Source organism: Bombina bombina, chromosome 2 (assembly GCF_027579735.1).
Source record: "Bombina bombina isolate aBomBom1 chromosome 2, aBomBom1.pri, whole genome shotgun sequence".
Lineage (NCBI taxonomy): Eukaryota > Metazoa > Chordata > Amphibia > Anura > Bombinatoridae > Bombina > Bombina bombina.
The window spans coordinates 271,409,931-271,428,224 of NC_069500.1; the positions used below are offsets into that span (position 1 = coordinate 271,409,931).

An 18,294-nucleotide genomic window follows, 5' to 3' on the forward strand; every position below is an offset into this window, starting at 1 on the left:
GGGCAAATAACATAGCTGTATGTTTGTGAATTAGCATGGCCAACGGGACCGTCTCTGATGTCTGCTAGAAACAGTTCAGGGATATGGGTCAGCTTTTAATGGGATTAATTTAAGATCAACTGGAGCTTTTATTGTAGATAATTAAGATTTGTATAGGTTGAACTCAATAGATTTCTGTATTTTTTCAACCTCATCATGTTATTATGTTACTTTAAAGGGACATAATCATGAAAGAAAACTTGCGTTTTAGATAGAACACACAATTTTCAGAGTTACTTCTATTATCAAATCTGCTTCATTCTCTTGGTATCCTTTGCTGAACGAGAGCAATGCTCTACTGGGTGGGAGCTAGCTTAACACATTGCGTTAGACAGTGACAAGCATCTAGCTCACAGTAGTGCATTGCTTCTGAGCCTACCTATGTAAGCTATTAAACAATGAATACCAAGACAACAAAGAAAATTAGATAAGAGAATTAAATAAGATAACTGTTAAAAAGGCATGATCTTTTAATATTTTACTTTAAGGTCCTTTTAATGCCATAGCTCTCCTGTAAATCTATGTGCACACAGAATCAATTCATACTAAGTTTCAAAAAGCTAATTGAATATAAGATTATTTGGAGTGGAATAGTTCTGCACAAGGACCTAATGTGAGGAGGGGCATTAAAAATAAAAAAAATACTATTTAAATTGTTATTATTAAGGTAATGGTGATTTTTCTTTAGTTAAATAAAACTATTTAAATAGTTGTTTTTTTTATAAAGGTAATCATTATTCCTTATAATTCCAATAAGGTATAGCTGAAAAGTTGATCAAATATAAATGACAACCCTATTAAACTGGAGATAGTTCACCTCCCAATACTTTAATTCATTAATTTCAATAATCTATCTATTTGTATCTAATGATGTATAACCAAATCAGTAATTGTTTGATATAACCAGAAAAATAATCTGAAAACCATGATTTAAATTGGTCTTACTGACTAGTGATTTAAATCAAATCCACCCTGGTGCCACATAAGGCTCTCTGGTAAATGTCGGCCCCTTAATGCCTGTGCGCTCGTGCGCAACCCTTATCCCTGCCTGTGCCCAGCCAATCATGTGTGGGCAGGAGCTGTCAATCTCCCGGTCAGAAGACTGGGGAAATTGAACAGGACAACAGAGCAGGGAAGCAGCAGTCTGATGACCATTGCTTGATAAATCCTGACTGCAGGTTTGTTTGTGCAAACCTGCAGTCGAAGGGGTGAGAAGGGCTTGATAAATTGAACCCCTAAGAATGGAAGATTCTCTCTCTAGTTCCTATGTTATTCTAAGCAAACATTCATTAGAGCTTACTCATCCTTCCATTATTTAGTAAATGGGTTCCACACTATAGCCTAGATGTAATAAAATCTTGTATCTGTTCATCTCCCGGCACATAAAACGAGTTCCACTGTGAAGGGTATCATCATAACCACTAGAGAACAAAAAAATTGAAACGACAAAAGCTTACTTCTATAGAACAGCCTACCTCTATAAAACAAAAGCTTACTACAGAAAAAAAGGAGCTTGAACACAGTTAGAAATAGCAGAAAATAAAAACAAGACAACCTCATAACGATGAAATAGCGAGACACAACCGCGAGACAAGACTTTATAGAGTATTTGAGTTCTGCATTCTGGGCCTAAGTGCAGGTGAAAAAACCTGTCCACATCTCTAGAACACCTCGGAACACTCATAGCCGCCACTGGAGATACATTTTATTCTTTTATTCTACCCAGTGAGACTTACTTTCCATAACAAAACAAACATGGGAATATTTTTCAATTACAGACATTTACATAAACCATTTTACAATCCTGTTTGATAAGTACTACAGTTGTAATTATTATTATTTGTTATCACCTGAACTGCAAGTAACACAAATCAGTGATTTTATGTATTTGGCTGTCAGAAACACATAGAGCAGTGATTTGACCCCCTTTAACTGCTAGTAACACACACAGAGCAGTGTTTCCCTAATGGTTCCCAACCCCCATAAAACACTGATTATAACCTAGTGGATACAAAAAACTCAGGCAGTATTTTAACATACTCCAAGACAGTAAGAAACACTTAAGACAGGCATCGGCTACCAGTTATACACATACATTTGCAATGGTGCTTCTTTCTGGGATATTTAGGTAATGCATAGAGGCATAGGAGATCTTTAAAATGTAGCTTCCTTACTCAACAACTTTTAATAAAAAAGGACATTTAAGAGTCCACTATTTTGTATAGATTTTACTGGACAGACTGCTGAACTACTAGTCTGTCCAGTTGAATACTGGACCCCTGGCAACCCAAGAAGTAGGATGACATGTAACATGTAAGTTTGCTAATTTTTAAATCGCTTATTTTGTGCAAACAAAAACATAATTTATGCTTACCTGATAAATTCCTTTCTTCTGTTGTGTGATCAGTCCACGGGTCATCATTACTTCTGGGATATAACTCCTCCCCAACAGGAAATGCAAGAGGATTCACCCAGCAGAGCTGCATATAGCTCCTCCCCTCTACGTCAGTCCCAGTCATTCGACCAAGAATCAACGAGAAAGGAGTAACCAAGGGTGAAGTGGTGACTGGAGTATAATTTAAAAAATATTTACCTGCCTTAAAACAGGGCGGGCCGTGGACTGATCACACAACAGAAGAAAGGAATTTATCAGGTAAGCATAAATTATGTTTTCTTCTGTTATGTGTGATCAGTCCACGGGTCATCATTACTTCTGGGATACCAATACCAAAGCAAAAGTACACGGATGACGGGAGGGATAGGCAGGCTCATTATACAGAAGGAACCACTGCCTGAAGAACCTTTCTCCCAAAAATAGCCTCCGAAGAAGCAAAAGTGTCAAATTTGTAAAATTTGGAAAAAGTATGAAGCGAAGACCAAGTTGCAGCCTTGCAAATCTGTTCAACAGAGGCCTCATTCTTAAAGGCCCAAGTGGAAGCCACAGCTCTAGTGGAGTGGGCTGTAATTCTTTCAGGAGGCTGCTGTCCAGCAGTCTCATAGGCTAAACGTATTATGCTACGAAGCCAAAAAGAGAGAGAGGTAGCAGAAGCTTTTTGACCTCTCCTCTGTCCAGAATAAACGACAAACAGGGAAGAAGTTTGGCGAAAATCTTTAGTTGCCTGCAAGTAGAACTTGAGGGCACGAACTACATCCAGATTGTGTAGAAGACGTTCCTTCTTTGAAGAAGGATTTGGACACAAGGATGGAACAACAATCTCTTGATTGATATTCCTGTTAGTGACTACCTTAGGTAAGAACCCAGGTTTAGTACGCAGAACTACCTTGTCTGAGTGAAAAATCAGATAAGGAGAATCACAATGTAAGGCTGATAACTCAGAGACTCTTCGAGCCGAGGAAATAGCCATTAAAAACAGAACTTTCCAAGATAACAATTTTATATCAATGGAATGAAGGGGTTCAAACGGAACACCCTGTAAAACGTTAAGAACTAAGTTTAAACTCCATGGCGGAGCAACAGCTTTAAACACAGGCTTGATCCTAGCTAAAGCCTGACAAAAGGCCTGGACGTCTGGATTTTCTGACAGACGCCTGTGTAACAAGATGGACAGAGCTGAAATCTGTCCCTTTAATGAACTAGCTGATAAACCCTTTTCTAAACCTTCTTGTAGAAAAGACAATATCCTAGCGATCCTAACCTTACTCCAGGAGTAACCTTTGGATTCGCACCAGTATAGGTATTTACGCCATATTTTATGGTAAATCCTTCTGGTAACAGGCTTCCTAGCCTGTATCAGGGTATCAATAACCGACTCAGAAAAACCACGTTTTGATAAAATCAAGCGTTCAATTTCCAAGCAGTCAGCTTCAGAGAAGTTAGATTTTGATGTTTGAATGGACCCTGATCAGAAGGTCCTGTCTTAGAGGTAGAGACCAAGGCGGACAGGATGACATGTCCACTAGATCTGCATACCAAGTCCTGCGTGGCCATGCAGGCGCTATTAGAATCACTGATGCTCTCTCCTGTTTGATTTTGGCAATCAATCGAGGAAGCAGCGGGAAGGGTGGAAACACATAAGCCATCCCGAAGTTCCAAGGTGCTGTCAAAGCATCTATCAGAACCGCTCCCGGATCCCTGGATCTGGACCCGTAGTGAGGAAGTTTGGCGTTCTGGCGAGACGCCATGAGATCTATCTCTGGTTTGCCCCAACGTCGAAGTATTTGGGCAAAGACCTCCGGATGAAGTTCCCACTCCCCCGGATGAAAAGTCTGGCGACTCAAGAAATCCGCCTCCCAGTTCTCCACTCCCGGGATGTGGATTGCTGACAGGTGGCAAGAGTGAGACTCTGCCCAGCGAATTATCTTTGATACTTCCATCATTGCTAGGGAGCTTCTTGTCCCTCCCTGATGGTTGATGTAAGCTACAGTCGTGATGTTGTCCGACTGAAACCTGATGAACCCCCGAGTTGTTAATTGGGGCCAAGCCAGAAGGGCATTGAGAACTGCTCTCAATTCCAGAATGTTTATTGGAAGGAGACTCTCCTCCTGATTCCATAGTCCCTGAGCCTTCAGAGAATTCCAGACAGCGCCCCAACCTAGTAGGCTGGCGTCTGTTGTTACAATTGTCCAGTCTGGCCTGCTGAATGGCATCCCCCTGGACAGGTGTGGCCGATAAAGCCACCATAGAAGAGAATTTCTGGTCTCTTGATTCAGATTCAGAGTAGGGGACAAATCTGAGTAATCCCCATTCCACTGACTTAGCATGCACAATTGCAGCGGTCTGAGGTGTAGGCGTGCAAAAGGTACTATGTCCATTGCCGCTACCATTAAGCCGATCACCTCCATGCATTGAGCTACTGACGGGTGTTGAATGGAATGAAGGACACGGCATGCATTTTGAAGCTTTGTTAACCTGTCTTCTGTCAGGTAAATCTTCATTTCCACAGAATCTATAAGAGTCCCCAAGAATGGAACTCTTGTGAGAGGAAAAAGAGAACTCTTCTTTTCGTTCACTTTCCATCCATGCGACCTTAGAAATGCCAGAACTAACTCTGTATGAGACTTGGCAGTCTGAAAGCTTGAAGCTTGTATTAGAATGTCGTCTAGGTACGGAGCTACCGAAATCCCTCGCGGTCTTAGTACCGCCAGAAGGGCACCCAGAACCTTTGTGAAGATTCTTGGAGCCGTAGCCAATCCGAATGGAAGAGCTACAAACTGGTAGTGCCTGTCTAAGAAGGCAAACCTTAGATACCGGTGATGATCTTTGTGGATCGGTATGTGAAGGTAAGCATCTTTTAAATCCACTGTGGTCATGTACTGACCCTTTTGGATCATGGGTAAGATTGTCCGAATAGTTTCCATTTTGAAGGATGGAACTCTTAGGAATTTGTTTAGAATCTTTAAATCTAAGATTGGCCTGAAAGTTCCCTCTTTTTTGGGAACCACAAACAGGTTTGAGTAGAACCCTTGTCCTTGTTCCGACCGCGGAACCGGATGGATCACTCCCATTAATAACAGGTCTTGTACACAGCGTAGAAACGCCTCTTTCTTTATCTGGTTTGTTGACAACCTTGACAGATGAAATCTCCCTCTTGGGGGAGATAATTTGAAGTCTAGAAGGTATCCCTGAGATATGATCTCTAGTGCCCAGGGATCCTGAACATCTCTTGCCCAGGCCTGGGCGAAGAGAGAAAGTCTGCCCCCCACTAGATCCGGTCCCGGATCGGGGGCTCTCGATTCATGCTGTCTTTGGGGCAGCAGCAGGTTTCCTGGCCTGCTTGCTCTTGTTCCAGGACTGGTTAGGCTTCCAGCCTTGCCTGTAACGAGCAACAGTTCCCTCCTGTTTTGGTGCAGTGGAGGTTGATGCTGCTCCTGTTTTGAAATTCCGAAAGGGACGAAAATTAGACTGTCTAGCCTTAGCTTTGGCTTTGTCTTGAGGTAGGGCGTGGCCCTTACCTCCTGTAATGTCAGCGATAATTTCTTTCAAACCGGGCCCAAATAAAGACTGCCCCTTGAAAGGTATATTAAGTAATTTGGACTTAGAAGTAACATCGGCTGACCAGGATTTTAGCCACAGCGCCCTACGTGCCTGTATGGCGAATCCTGAGTTCTTAGCCGTAAGTTTGGTTAAATGTACTACGGCCTCCGAAATGAAAGAATTAGCTAGTTTAAGGACTCTAAGCCTGTCCGTAATGTCGTCTAGCGTAGATGAACTAAGGTTCTCTTCCAGAGACTCAATCCAAAATGCTGCCGCAGCCGTAATCGGCGCGATACATGCAAGGGGTTGCAATATAAAACCTTGTTGAACAAACATTTTCTTAAGGTAACCCTCTAATTTTTTATCCATTGGATCTGAAAAAGCACAGCTATCCTCCACCGGGATAGTGGTACGCTTAGCTAAAGTAGAAACTGCTCCCTCCACCTTAGGGACCGTTTGCCATAAGTCCCGAGTGGTGGCGTCTATTGGAAACATCTTTCTAAATATTGGAGGGGGTGAGAACGGCACACCGGGTCTATCCCACTCCTTAGTAACAATTTCAGTTAGTCTCTTAGGTATAGGAAAAACGTCAGTACTCGCCGGTACCCGCAAAGTATTTATCCAACCTACACAGTTTCTCTGGTATTGCAACGGTGTTACAATCATTAAGAGCTGCTAAGACCTCCCCTAGTAATACACGGAGGTTTTCCAATTTAAATTTAAAATTTGAAATATCTGAATCCAATCTGTTTGGATCAGAACCGTCACCCACAGAATGAAGCTCTCCGTCCTCATGCTCTGCGAGCTGTGACGCAGTATCAGACATGGCCCTAGTATTGTCAGCGCACTCTGTTCTCACCCCAGAGTGATCACGCTTGCCTCTTAGTTCTGGTAATTTAGACAAAACTTCAGTCATAACAGTAGCCATATCTTGTAATGTTATCTGTAATGGCCGCCCAGATGTACTAGGCGCCATAATATCACGCACCTCCCGGGCGGGAGATGCAGGTACTGCCGCGTGAGGCGAGTTAGTCGGCATAACTCTCCCCTCGCTGTTTGGTGAAATTTGTTCACATTGTACAGATTGACTTTTATTTAAAGTAGCATCAATACAGTTAGTACATAAATTTCTATTGGGCTCCACCTTGGCATTGGAACAAATGACACAGATATCTTCCTCTGAGTCAGACATGTTTAACACACTAGCAAAAAAACTTACAACTTGGTTATAATCTTTTTTAGCAAAAACGTACTGTGCCTCAAAGAGGTACTAAACGATTAAATGACAGTTGAAATAATGAACTGAAAAACAGTTATAGCATCAAACTTTAAAACAACACAACTTTTAGCAAAGGTTTGTTCCCATTAGTAAAATAACAATAATTAAATTTGACATAAAAAATACAAAGCAACATTTTTATTCACAGTCACTATAAGAATTCTTACAGCTCTGCTGAGAGAATTTACCTCCCTTCAAAGAAGTTTGAAGACCCCTGAGATCTGTCAGAGATGAACCGGATCATGCAGGAAATATAAAAGTAACTGACTGGAATTTTTTGATGCGTAGCAAAGAGCGCCAAAAACGGCCCCTCCCTCTCCCACACAGCAGTGAAGAGAAACGAAACTGTCACAAATAAAAGCAAAAAAAGGCTGCCAAGTGGAAAATAATGCCCATTAATATTTATTCACACAGTACCTCAGCAATGTAAACGATTCTACATTCCAGCAAAAACGTTTAACATGATAAATAGTTATTAAAAGGATTAGTGACCTTGAACAGAGTAGTTCCGGTGAAATACCATCCCCAGAATACTGAAGTGTATACATACATGTCATTTTAACGGTATGGCAGGATTTTCTCATCAATTCCATTCAGAAAATAAAAACTGCTACATACCTCAATGCAGATTCATCTGCCCGCTGTCCCCTGATCTGAAGCCTTTACCTCCCTCAGATGGCCGAGAACAGCAATATGATCTTAACAACTCCGGTTAAAATCATAGTAAAAAACTCTGGCAGATTCTTCCTCAAACTCTGCCAGAGAAGTAATAACACGCTCCGGTGCTATTGTAAAATAACAAACTTTTGATTGAAGTCATAAAAACTAAGTATAATCACCATAGTCCTCTCACACATCCTATCTAGTCGTTGGGTGCAAGAGAATGACTGGGACTGACGTAGAGGGGAGGAGCTATATGCAGCTCTGCTGGGTGAATCCTCTTGCATTTCCTGTTGGGGAGGAGTTATATCCCAGAAGTAATGATGACCCGTGGACTGATCACACATAACAGAAGAAACAGCTGTTTTTTCATATTGAAGACCAGCTCGTTAAATTGCATTATATAAAATAACATGTTTCTAATCTTTTTACATGTGTCAATATGAAACTGCATCCTTACATTAAGGTTTTGTGAATCCTCTCTATGGCATCTTCAAGGTCTTCTTTCTGGTCAGGGACAAATCGATATTCTGAAACGTAACCTGTAATGTTCTTGAATGGGTCGTAATCACCAAGCTCCGCTGGAGAAGAAACAAAAATAGTGATGTTATTACTCTGAAAAAGCTTGTGGCCTGTAAAATAATACACTGTAAAATAAATACTCATAAACAACTCAATGAATCATAAAAGAAAAGTTTTGTGTTTCAAATCCCTTTAACTTCACATACATGCAATATTTGGCTAAACACAAAAATACCTGACTCTGTTATTGCAATTCATGGGTATTCATGCCATAGAAATGACAGAGCAAAAAGAGGAGGCATCATTGTAATTTATGTTGACAATTCCATAAAGTACAGCCCCTTACAAAAATCTAGCTCTCCTGCCACCTTTGAGTTCCTTTCTGGAACAATTGAGATCCCGTGCAGTAAATCAATCATTGTTGCAGGAATCTACCGCCCACCTAGCTCCCCTGTGCATACCCTTTCTGACATAGCTTATCTCCTTAGTGAAACCATAGCTCAAAACCCAAAAAGTGAAATTGTGGTCTTTGGAGATTTCACTATTGATTGACTGAATCCTAAAAACAATACTTCTTGCTCGTTGTTTAAGACTTTGCAGCTAATTAATCTCCTCCCCAACTCGCATAAACATTAAAAGTCATAACCACACCCTGCTTGATTGGATTCTCTCCATTTCTCCTGACCGAATCCAGGATATAGGTGTTCTCCCTAAAAGATTCAGTGACTACTGCTTAGTGTACTGCATGCGCAAAATAAAAGCTACTAACTCCTCTCCCAAGGTTAAAATCACCAGGTCCTTCAAAAAATGTAATCTTCAATCATTTCTAATTGACATCAAGAACCTCCCCTGGAACAGATTAAACCTAATCCCAGATATAGACTCTGCAGTTGAATTCTTTCAGTTCAAACTCCTACAAGTCTGGAATTTGCATGCCCCGCTGCGTAAGGTGAGAGTAAAAGGAGCACATATGAATTGGATCACAGCTGACCTCATTCAAATGTACCAGTTTGGGATTCTTTGTGGTCAAAATTCAAGCATACTGGCTCTATGAATGATCACTTTGTATATAGACAATTGCGAAATATATGCACTAAACAAACAAAATTGGCCAAGGCTCAATATTTCTGTTAAAATCTGAACAATAACATATCAAACCCTAGAAAGTTTTGGAAAATCATAAATAACTTACAGACTCCCCCCAATCCACTCCCAACCCTCCACTGTCAAAGTGGACAACCAAACCCTGCAACTTCCTGGTTTCAATCATATGTATCGGATCAATCACAATATGTCTCCATTTCTGACAGTGACTCCCTCTCCCAGTCACGTGTGGTGTTCCCCAAGGTTCCATTCTCGGCCCCCTACTATTCACATTATTTATAAATGATCTGCCAAATGCCTGCAAATCCTCAACTGTACACATGTACGCAGACAACACGGTAATCTATGCAAGCAAACACTGACAAAACTGTCACAATGATCATTGGAACGGTACCTAAATTACACAAACTACAAAACTCCCATCTACGCATAAAAACAAAATCAAATTGCAGTCTGACCGCAGTCCACTCTTTCAAATACTTGGGTATGTTGTTAGACCCCAATCTATCTTTTGGCCTCCACATAGAAAAACTTGCATCTAAACTCTATCCAAAACTAGGTGCCCTGTACAGAAGCCCTACAGTAAAGGAAAAGATTGTACAGCAAATGCTAATGCCAATCATTAATTATGGGGATGTAGTGTATGCACCTGCACCGCAAACTCACCTTAATAAACTTAATACATTCTATAACTTGGTCTGCCGCTATGTGCTACAATGTAACTACAGGACCCACCATTGTGACATGCTAAAAGAACTAAACTGGCTGTCGCTAGAATCCAGACGCACCCTCCATCTTTCCTGCCTTGTGTTTAAGAGCTTTTCTGGGAAGCTTCCACCCTACCTGAGCAGAATGCTCACCCTGGCTATTCCCACCTCCTATAACCTCCGGTCCAGTACCAGCACATTATTTAGTTTGCCTCCATACAAAAAGAAAGCAGCTCGATCCTCCTTTTCCTACAGAGCACCACAATTAGGGAACAACCTCCCGCACACTTTCAAACCTTCCCCAAGCCTAATATCCTTTAAGAGATCCCTCTCTACATATCTCAAAACAGAATACACCGGCCATGGTTGATTATATATTTCCTACCTGTTCTATGTTAAATTTTGTATATATTAATAATATTGTTTTTGTATTTTTTTGTACCCTATTGTATCAATGCAATGTTTTGTGGACTTAGGAAATACTTGAAAACGAGATAAATCTCAATGTATTCTTACTGGTAAAATATTTTATAAATAAATAAATATTTTTAATTGAAGTTAGTGTATTTTTAACATATACCACAAATTTGTGTATAGAGAGCTAGTAAGAGACCTTAACATGATAAACCTGAATCTGCAACTAATACAAATACATGAAAGATATGAAGAACAAAGAGGCGCCACATAGCGTTATCTTGCAAGTTGATTTATAATAGAACCACAGGACTCACACTTTAAGATTGCGCCACAATAACAGTGCAGAAGCGCAGGCTGGTACTCTCAGTCTCCTGCTGACTGGCATTCCCGTATTCTGCTTGCTGTGTTATTCCAGGTTACAGGGCAAAGTGTTGCCTAAAAATTGTAATTCAGAAATAAAAAACTTTCAAAGTCCTCTATATTCGCCCAAATAGAGGTACATAAGCTGTCCACTCTGTACACAAGTACTTTATTAAGCATTGCATGTGCCAGTCAGCTGGAGAATGAGAGTACCAGCTTGTGCTTCTGCACCGTTGTGGTGCTATCTTAAGAGTCCTGTAACTTTAAATTCTACTATTAATCAATTGGAAAGATTATGCTATATAGCACCCCTTTGTTCCTCATATCAATCAGGGTTTACTTTTCACTACCCGTGCGATTTGAAGTGGAGCTGCCTGGGCGGAGTATCTTATAACTTTTTCTTTCTGTGGATGGACTCACTTGCTACACATTTGTATATCCAGGATTCTGTTGCCTCTGATTTTATATTTTATTTTTCAACATAATCTTTTACTGTTTATTATTATTGATTTGGTTTTTTTTCTAGTGACCCCTTTTAGATACCCTTCAGAGGGTATCTTATTTTGTTTAATACAAATACATGACTGTGGCAGTTCCATGCTGTATAGATAAAATGTTATGTGTACCAGGCAAAAGTTGGCATTTATTGACATGCCTTTTGTGGCACACTGGTGCAGTAAAATGTTCCTTCATATACTGAATAAAAAAAGAAACAAATTGTGTTAAAAAAAAAAACAGCAAACAAGTTTCTTAGAAATTCTCAGTGTAGTCCGTGCCTTCAGGTAGACAAGTGAGCAGACATGCTGAGAAGTTAGGTTGAATTCTGCCTATTGTGAGCATGGGCAGAACGCTGCTTTCTGTCTCTCTAGCTTTCACTTAATAGTAAACCAGCTCATGTTATATCTGGAAAATGTATGACATCAAGCTAAATCTGTAGAGACCCCAGCCCCTTTGCAGGTGTGTAACAGAAAGTAACGGAACCTGTAGAAAAAAGTTACAAAAAAGAAATAAAAAGGTAAAATCATGCAATGATTTTGTATAAACCCCTGCTTAGTGTTTTTTTATTACAACAATAAAACACACTGCTTTATATCTATTTAAAGGTACACTGAACCCAAAGTTTTTCTTTCGTGATTCAGATAGTGCATGCAATTTTAAGCAACTTTCTAATTTACTCCTATTATCAATTTTTATTCGTTCTCTTGCTATCTTTATTTGAAAAAGAAGTCATCTAAGCTTTTTTTGGTTCAGTACTCTGGAAAGCACTTTTTTATTGGGCCGGCATCAAAACTTATATTCTTGCATTTCAAATAAAGATAGCAAGAGAACAAAGAAAATTTGATAATAGGAGTAAATTAGAAAGTTGCTTAAAAGTTCATGCTCTATCTGAACCACAAAAGAAAAAATTTGGGTTCAGTGTCCCTTTAAGGGACAATTGATGGCATTTCAGCTGCATGATACAATGTGCTAGTGGCGCTAAATTGGTCTGTCAAACAGCCAGAGAAAGGTTTCATCCTCCAAAGCTATATGATAAACCATGTTTATTAAACTGTAATAATGAATTTACGCATGACTGGGATTTAATTTAGTGAGAAAAACAAACAATATAAATGCATGTGTGTCAAACAAATATATAGTTATATAAGCAGCCTCTGGTCCATTAGGCAGGTGGTGTAAGCTTTTCTCATCGTTCACATATTTTACCGTAAATCCTGAGGTAAACATGTTGGAAAAGTGACATTTTGTTATGAAACGTGTTACAAATGTACTATAGATCACAAATAATACAAGAATTATCAGTTCAAACAATTGTTACATACAAAATAAAACAATGTCTACTACAAAAAGTGTAACAAAAACTGTGCACTGCTCAAAGGAATCACTGTGTAGCATGTACATGGGTAAGGAAAACTGCAGCAAGCGCTCCAAATTTGAACTCCAGTTCCTTAGGGGAATGGAACAAACAAATCTGAAGTATCTAAAGTATTGTACAGCAAAATAAAAAAATAAAAAATGCATGCACATTGCAAGGGTGTTATATTTTCATTCATTAAACTAAAATGCATGAGTGATAACATTTGACGTTTTTGTGACACTATTTTTTTTATAAACCAAACACTTTAAAAGGAAAGTAAACTCAAAAAATGTGTTATTTCAAATAGAGCATGCAATTTTACACTTTCCTATTTGCTTCTATTATCTAATTTGCTTTGTTCTTTTAGTATCTTTTTTTTTAGAAATATACCTAGGTAGGCCCAAAAGTAGCAATGCACTACAGGGAACTAGCTTTTGATTGGTGGCTGCACATATATGCCTTGAGTCATTGGAGCACCTAATGTGTTCAGCTAGCATCAAGTCGTGCATTGCTGTGCCTTAAATAAAGGATACCAAGAGAATAGAAGTACGTTAGAAACTTGTTTAGAATTGTATGCTCTTTCTCAACCATGAAAGAAAAAAATGATTTTATATTCCTTTAATCCCAACAGCTCAAATAATACTTTATAGAAAAGATACTAAATGCAAGGAATAGGCTCCCAGCAGGTGCTAAACAGGAAGTAGAATTCCTGTGATATGCAGAATGGTAACCTGAGGATTTCAGACAGAGATATAGGCAGAATAGATGGACCTCTTGATTTATATCTGCTACAAAACCTATGTTTCTTTCATTATATTACCTTTATGAATTATTCTACTTTTATTCCCTTTTTTCCCTATGTCAAACAGAGTTTGCAGTGTCTAGCCTCATTGAAATTCTTCACATTCATGCTTCCTCATCCATCCAGTTTGTCAATAATGTGGTGAGAGGTTTTTGACTGCATACTATGGACTTTCAATAACAAAGCAAGCAGTTTGGGAGTAAAAAGTCAACACTGCAAACGTCAGTTCTTTGGTAGTGTGAATATTGGCTAGGAGCCATCATTTCTATGTTTTAAAGAACAATTAACCTCTTTCTTGTAAGAATACATCAGTCGTGCAGGATCATATCTAGGATTTTTATTGAATTAACTATAACAAAGGGAATACAACAACATGAGAAGTGGCTAATGTATTCATTTTTTTATCTGAATGAAATTCAAACAGTACGTGCTAAGCTAATTGTTCTTAACTTTATAAAGACTTAAACAAATCACATCTAAATAAAGTTTTGTGTTCAAAAATATCTGTGCCTCACCTATGGCATATTTACAATCTTCTAAAGGTATGTTCTACATTGCCTGCTATTAATCATTATCATTTAATAAAGGTTTATCTCAAAATGTAACGTATGCAATAAGCAAAAGGAATAAAATACAGCCCTGTTACAAGAAACTAACAATTTTATTAAAAAAAAACAAACGCAAAACAAATGGGCTGTTGGACTATAATAGAGGGAAGGACATTAATTAAAAGGAAAAGAGGTAAAACTGAGATAATGAATTAAAACACTGACCTCTACAACTATGTAGAACAGTCAATAGTAGACACCAATAGAACTTTTAAATGGATATTTAAAAAAAATCATGCATATGAAAGATTCGTTTTTAAAACATGGTAATATTTTTCCATGGAAAAAGTCAAATCAAAGGAACACTGTACACAAGATTTTGTAGATGACACATCTATATAGACCACCTGGGAGTGTTTTTGTAACAATGTATAGTTTTGCTTATTTGTTATTTGATGCAGCTATATGAAAATTGGTGTATACTGTCCCTTTAAGGCTGTTCAAATTGAATTAGGAAATGCATGTTTGTGTATGTCATCCCTAGAGAAAATATCCTACAAGTAAAGTGCATGATTTTTAGCACTGGAGCTTCAGTTGCAAGTATAATAAAAGGGTAATAAATACATATGAAATGCCTTCCTTTAGGTTCATAAAATAAACTGTCCGCCCCTGAACTTATACAACTTTTTTTTATATTCATTATTTTGTGGTTCAACCAAAGAGGAGGTTGACACCAGCTTTTTTCCCTTCCTATTATGCGCTCTCTGGTTTCAGTCTCCCTGGCTTCCCTGTGCTGCTGTGCACGTCTGTGCGGAAAAACCAGAGCATACCTAATAGGATGATAATAGCTTGAGCAGTATCCTTGTGATTAGCTCTACTGCTCACTGCTGAATATAAAAACTGTGTGGTTTTATTGTGTGAGTGATAGTCAAGTACACACTAACATCTGCATGTCGGATAGCACTGGTGCCCTACATCCCTCACATAATAGACTTCTAGGGGGCGCACAGAGAATGTCATCTTCTTATCCATTGGTGTGCAATTAGTACTGTTCGTATGTAGTTCTGTGCTTACATTATTAATATGCAATTAATAATAATAGTTTACCTCAGGTCTCAAAAAGACCTACATTTCACAATGGTATTTTGGATTCTTCTCAAATGTACAACCCACCCCTCGTTAAATAGTGGAATGAGCACACGAATAACACTTCCTGTGCTACCCATTAAAAATATAGGGAGTGCTAAAAAAGTTTTTAGCCACAATAAGATGCTCTCGTTTGTTTCTTTTTGATTTTTTAACCATCCACTTGTAAAACCAGATTGAGCATTATTCTTAGTGTGAGACCAAGGGGGGTAGTTATCAAGCCGTCAACCTCAAATACGCTGGAATTCCGCAGCGTATTTGTGGCGAGGCTGATTTGCCTTAGTTATCAAAGGCTAGAGACTGGCAAAAGTAGAATTTTGTGACGTAAGCTTCGATCCGCCGGACTCAGTCCGACACAGATCGATTCTTACGTCACTCCAGATGTTCCGCACACAAGTGCGGCACAATCTGACTACTTTTGCTAGTTATCAAAAAACTAGCAGGTACGCTCTGCACTTTTCCGGCCCAGCGTACCTGGTTTTCAATCCGCCGCCCTGGAGGCAGCGGATCCCATAGGAATCAATGGGAGTCTGACCATAGCGAAAGTTCATGTTCGCTGCTGCCAGACCTCCCATTGATTCCTATGGGAGATGTCTGCACCTAACACCCTAACATGTACCCCGAGTCTAAACACCCCTAATCTGTCCCCCCTACACCGCCGCAACTAAATAACTGTATTACCCCCTAAACCGCCGCTCCCGGAGCCCACCGCCACTATAATAAACATGTTAACCCCTAAACCGCCGCTCCCTGACCCCGACGCAACTATAATATATGTATTAACCCCTAAACCGCCGCTCCCAGACCCCGCCGCCACCTACATGATACCTATTAATCCCTATCCTGCCCCCCCATACCGTCGCCCTCTATAATAAAGTTATTAACCCCTATCCTGCCGATCCTGGACCTCGCCGCAACTAAATAAATAGTTTAACCCCTAAACCGCCGCTCCCGGACCCCGCCGCAACCTATATTAAATTTATTAACCCCTATCCTGCCCCCCCTACACCGCCGCCACTGTAATAAAATTATTAACCCCTAAACCTAAGTCTAACACTAACCCTAACACCCCCCTAACTTAAATATTAATTAAATAAATCTAAATAATATTTCTATTATTAACTAAATTAATCCTATTTAAAACTAAATACTTACCTTTAAAATAAACCCTAATATAGCTACAATATAAATAAAAATTGAATCAGCCAATCAGATTGAGCTCGCATTCTATTGGCTGATCGGAACAGCCAATAGAATACAAGCTCAATCTGATTGGCTGATTGGATCAGCCAATCGGATTGAACTTCAAACTGATTGGCTGATTCAATCAGCCAATCAGATTTTTCCTACCTTAATTCCGATTGGCTGATAGAATCCTATCAGCCAATCGGAATTGAAGGGACACCATCTTGGATGACGTCCCTTAAAGGAGCCTTCATTCGTTGGTAGTCCGTCGGGGAAGAAGGATGTTCCGCGTCGGCGGAATGAAGATAGATCCTGAAGAAGAAGATTGAAGACCCCGCTTGGAAGATGACATCGCCCGGATGGAAGACTTCTTCAGCGCCGCTTGGAAGATGACATCGCCCGGATGGAAGACTTCTTCAGCGCCGCCTGGATGATGACTTCATCGGATGGAAGACTTCTTCAGCGCCCCTTGGAGGATCACTTCTGCCACTCCGGATCTCCTCTTCGGTTCCATCGGTGGGTCGGCTGGCTGAAGACAACTCAAGGTAGGATGATCTTCAGGGGGGTAGTGTTAGGTTTTTTAAGGGGGGTTTGGGTTAGATTAGGGGTATGTGGGTGGTGGGTTTTAATGTTGTGGGGGGTTGTATTTTTCTTTTACAGGCAAAAGAGCAGTTTTCTTTGGGGCATGCCCCGCAAAAGGCCCTTTTAAGGGCTGGTAAGGTAAAAGAGCTTTGAACTTTTTTAATTTAGAATAGGGTAGGGCATTTTTTTATTTTGGGGGGCTTTGTTATTTTATTAGGGGGCTTAGATTAGGTGTAAGTAGCTTAAAATTGTTGTAATATTTTTTAAATGTTTGTAACTTATTTTTTTTATTTTTTGTAACAACTTTTTTTATTTTTTGTACTTTATTTTTATGTAATTGTATTTAATTGTAGTTATTTGTAGTTAATTTATTTAAATAATTTAATGATAGTGTAGTGTTAGGTTTAATTGTAACTTAGGTTAGGATTTATTTTACAGGTAATTTTGTATTTCTTTTAGCTAGGTAGTTATTAAATAGTTAATAACTATTTAATAACTATTCTAACTAGCTAAAATAAATACAAAGTTACCTGTAAAATAAATATAAATCCTAAAATAGCTACAATGTAATTATTAATTATATTGTAGCTATCTTAGGGTTTATTTTACAGGTAAGTATTTAGTTAAATAGGAATAATTTATTTAAGTATAGTGTAGTGTTAGGTGTAATTGTAACTTAGGTTAGTTTTTATTTTACAGGTTAATTTCTCTTTATTTTAACTAGGTAGCTATTAAATAGTAAATAACTATTTAATAGCTATTGTACCTAGTTAAAATAAATTGAAAGTTACCTGTAAAATAAAAATAAATCCTAAGATAGCTACAATATAATTATTATTTATATTGTAGCTATATTAGGGTTTATTTTAAAGGTAAGTATTTAGTTTTAAATAGGATTAATTTACGGCTAGATTTAGAGTTCTGCGGCCAAAGGGGTGCGTTAGCTACGCGTGCTTTTTTTCGCCCGCACCTTTTAAATACCGCTGGTATTTAGAGTTCACAGAAGGGCTGCGTTAGGCTCCAAAAAGGGAGCGTATGGCATATTTACCGCCACTGCAACTCTCAATACCAGCGGTGCTTACGGACGCGGCCAGCTTCAAAAACGTGCCCGTGAACGATTCCCCCATAGAAAACAATGGGGCAGTTTGAGCTG

At 39.1% G+C, this 18,294-nt stretch overlaps 1 protein-coding gene across 2 annotated transcripts in view; it reads right to left on the reverse strand.

The window, feature by feature from the left end:
- Positions 1-18,294, reverse strand: part of EPB41L4A (erythrocyte membrane protein band 4.1 like 4A) — a 635,814-nt gene that overhangs the window by 329,079 nt on the left and 288,441 nt on the right. For both annotated transcript variants that reach the window (XM_053701541.1, XM_053701542.1), the window contains exon 6: positions 8,374-8,494. In XM_053701541.1, coding sequence (XP_053557516.1) covers positions 8,374-8,494 — 121 coding nt within the window. The remainder of the gene's footprint in view (positions 1-8,373; positions 8,495-18,294) is intronic.